General features: G+C 31.4%; 1 protein-coding gene across 1 annotated transcript in view; it reads right to left on the bottom strand.

Moving 5' to 3' along the window:
* Positions 1-3,346, bottom strand: part of LOC105619445 (aryl hydrocarbon receptor nuclear translocator 2-like) — an 89,123-nt gene that overhangs the window by 15,773 nt on the left and 70,004 nt on the right. The window contains exons 2-4 of the mRNA XM_012200963.1: positions 2,289-2,455; positions 1,450-1,526; positions 1,275-1,373 (exon numbers count right to left, since the gene is read on the bottom strand). Coding sequence (XP_012056353.1) covers positions 1,275-1,373; positions 1,450-1,526; positions 2,289-2,455 — 343 coding nt within the window. The remainder of the gene's footprint in view (positions 1-1,274; positions 1,374-1,449; positions 1,527-2,288; positions 2,456-3,346) is intronic.

Genomic DNA, 3,346 nt, shown 5'->3' with positions numbered 1-3,346 from the left:
GAGAGAGAGAGAGAGACATATGTAGTTTATATATATATATATATATATATTTGCATAAGATTGTACACAATTTGAATTTTCTGGAAAAATCGCACGTGGATCCGATAAAAAATAACCAAGCGAGATCATTACACGCTTTATTTGCAGCGGGGCGAGTTTTTCGAAATGCACGAGCGGACGTGCCATCTTTCCATGAGCAATTGCGCGCGCGAGTAATTTCCGCACACAAATACGAAAAACGAATGTGGATATTGGTGGGCACACACGTTACATGGCGAATGAAAAGGAGCAGAAAGCATAAAGTACGCCGGTTGCCATGGGAGCATATTTGCGTTGCACGCATTCATTTGATCGATAATTCCTAACTCCGCGCGGTACAGGGTAGGTCGGTGCTGCAGCTGAAGCTGCAGTCACAAGATCGCGATCGCTGCCATGCTTTCCCTCGTCCGCTTATCTCGGCGCCGGCGCGAAAATGCGCTGCACAGACATTTATATTTCAACCGCCGCAATATAAGTATGTTATGTAAAAAAGAAAGTCTGTCGCAAAAGAGATGAAAAATTCTGTGAAATGTCGATGGTGTGTAAATAGCTTCCGTTAATGCAAAACGAATATTTCAAGTGTTTTACCTCTGATGATGATAAGCTTGACCTTATTATCGACGCAGGAAAAAGCGTATTAATCCTTCCATTGTCGAGTAAACTTGTATATAGAAAAGATATCAGCATGGTTTCTCTCGTTCGTACAATACGCTTACTTTTTACCTAAAGCTATTACTTATCGAGACATCAGGGATGAATAATTGAAAAGCACATGGTCGATTGAAACAAGCATATAATTCTGGTATTCCCGATTAATCGGTTTTTTAATCGTAGAGAAATTTAATCAAATACAATACTGTAATGTAAGAACTTTAATTTAAATATCTAAATAAAATATCAAGATGACAAAGAGAAATTTATGATTTTCTCTTAGAACTAATATAATTTATTCGTATCGTTCGAAGTGTCTAAAATTATAAATTATTCGATGCTTTCATTAATATTCTTGTAGGATATAAAAGCCAACCGGATATCCTTTAACATTACAGATTCTTTTAAAACAAGTTTTTCATCAGCGAAAAAATATCCGCAGTCTTCGTGCAATCGATTAAAATAAAAAGAAAATTTCCAACAAGAAAATTTCCTTCAAGGGAAAAAAACATCAATAAAATTATAGTCTTTGATCAAATTATAATGAAGATGATTCATATTACATAATCATAAGGAAAACTCACCTGAACATGACCGAGGTGTTGCTCCACTTGTCGACTAACATAGACGATGTTTCCTTTTGTAGTGAGTACGATGAAGAAACCTCCGCTGTCAACCAGGTGCTATTATAATTTGAAAAACGAATCTAAAGTTGACCGTTTTAGTTGATTTGTTTAGAAATAAATATTGTATACTCACGTCAACAAAAAATTGCTCCAGATCAAATTGATCTTTAAACAATGGAGGAAGGAAGTTTGTACAGCCTCTTCCGAGTGCTGTAAATAATGCACAAGACATGCGACCGTAAATAATGCTTTTTTTATCACCTGCATAATCGAAATTATAACGATATGGACGAATGAATTTAATTTATCCGTAGTTTATTTAGAGCCGTTAAAATAACAAAACGTAATGCAATTTAATAGATAAAATCTATCTATGTTAGAATCTACAACAATAATAATAAAATATAATTTCGTACTAATAATAGAATATAATAATTGAAGATGATTCGATATAATGAACCATAAGAATATAAGTTATTAATCCAGGAATAGTCATATGGAGTGTTTTATACCCCAGAGGCAAGAATATAAATTGTTGTAAAATAGATATTTTCTTTATATATATAGATATATTTTCTTTTTTTTTATAATTATTTCTTACAAATTTAAATATTCTATCGAAAATCCAAAAGAGAATTTTAATTAAAAGTTTTAATGGAAATCTTTATTTTTTAGAAATACTGTCATATAATAAGCTTATCGTGCATTTAACGTGCCTTCTTTCATTTAATATTTGATTGGTTTCATTACTTTTTTCAGACAAATATGAATAAATCCATATCTATAATGTTCACAAATGTCAATAAATTAGAAAATACTCGATAATATACAACATGTTGTTATAATAATAATAATTTTAATGGTGTAAAATCATCCCAAGTGTTTACGTAAAAAAAAAATGGAGTGATTCCCGGATTAAGAAAAAGTTTCATGGAAAGATGTGAGAAAAATATTCTTATAAGGTCGACTTACTGTAACGTGTCCTCAGGAAAGCGGTAGCTAATCTCAGGATTGATATTTTGTCCATTCTCCTCGAGCTTCCAGCGACACTCGGCACAAGGGTCGCCATCGTCGATATATTTGCGTTGAGATTGTCACGGCGTTGCTTTTCCGCCATGTTTCGCGACGCACGTGGATTGCTGTAACAAAAAATGAAAACAACAAGCGAAATTTAGTAACGCTCAAAAATCATTAATATACAAAGAAATAGAATAAAATAAATTATTCTGTATATCTTTCTATTTAAAGAAATATATATATTCTATGCTAATGTAAGACTTACACTGCAAGTGACGTACTTTGAATTTACATTTTCATAAATTATATAAATTATATAAATTATATAATAAATTTATCGTATAAATTCTTATTCGTCCATTTTCAACCACAATTCCAATTAATCCAATCATATTTTTCAGTGACATTTTTCTTAGCAATGCTTTTGTAATTGGTTAAATTTAAATACAAGAAACGTAAATTTTATTCTCAAAATAATAAATATAAAAAGAAATGTATATTTATATATAAACAATTGATCCTAGTTAATTACTGTAATTTTTTGTCTCCATAATTCATCCTCTTAGTATCGTTAAATGTATATTTGTATCTCTCGCAGAAGTCGTAATATCTTTATTATCGTGCATCTTTCAGTATACAGTAAACTAGTATGCCATCACGCAACCATGCACAAAAATAAGGCCATGGCACAACTATGATATATGATTGTTAATACATATGTGTACCGTGTGTACTTCAGTAAACAGTGGCGTATATCTTACACGTATGTATATTTATAACGCTGAGATTTTTGAAGTACAATTCCGATGCGCGTTAAATGTATTTGTATATGTATAAGAACATCAACTATTTTTATTACAAAATGCACCCAGACAGCACATGTCCAAAATGAAGACATAAAAAGATATAATAAGACATAATAAGATGTCTTATGATACAAGACATTTTAAGAGGATGATCCTAAAGTAAGATCAAATTTCGATTCGCTGTTTTATCGATTTAACAGAACTTAC

This window comes from Atta cephalotes (genome assembly GCF_000143395.1).
Source record: "Atta cephalotes unplaced genomic scaffold scaffold00021, whole genome shotgun sequence".
Taxonomy (NCBI): Eukaryota; Metazoa; Arthropoda; class Insecta; order Hymenoptera; family Formicidae; genus Atta; species Atta cephalotes.
The sequence above is the reverse complement of the archived record's forward strand: the minus strand, read 5'-3'. Positions and strand labels throughout refer to the sequence as shown.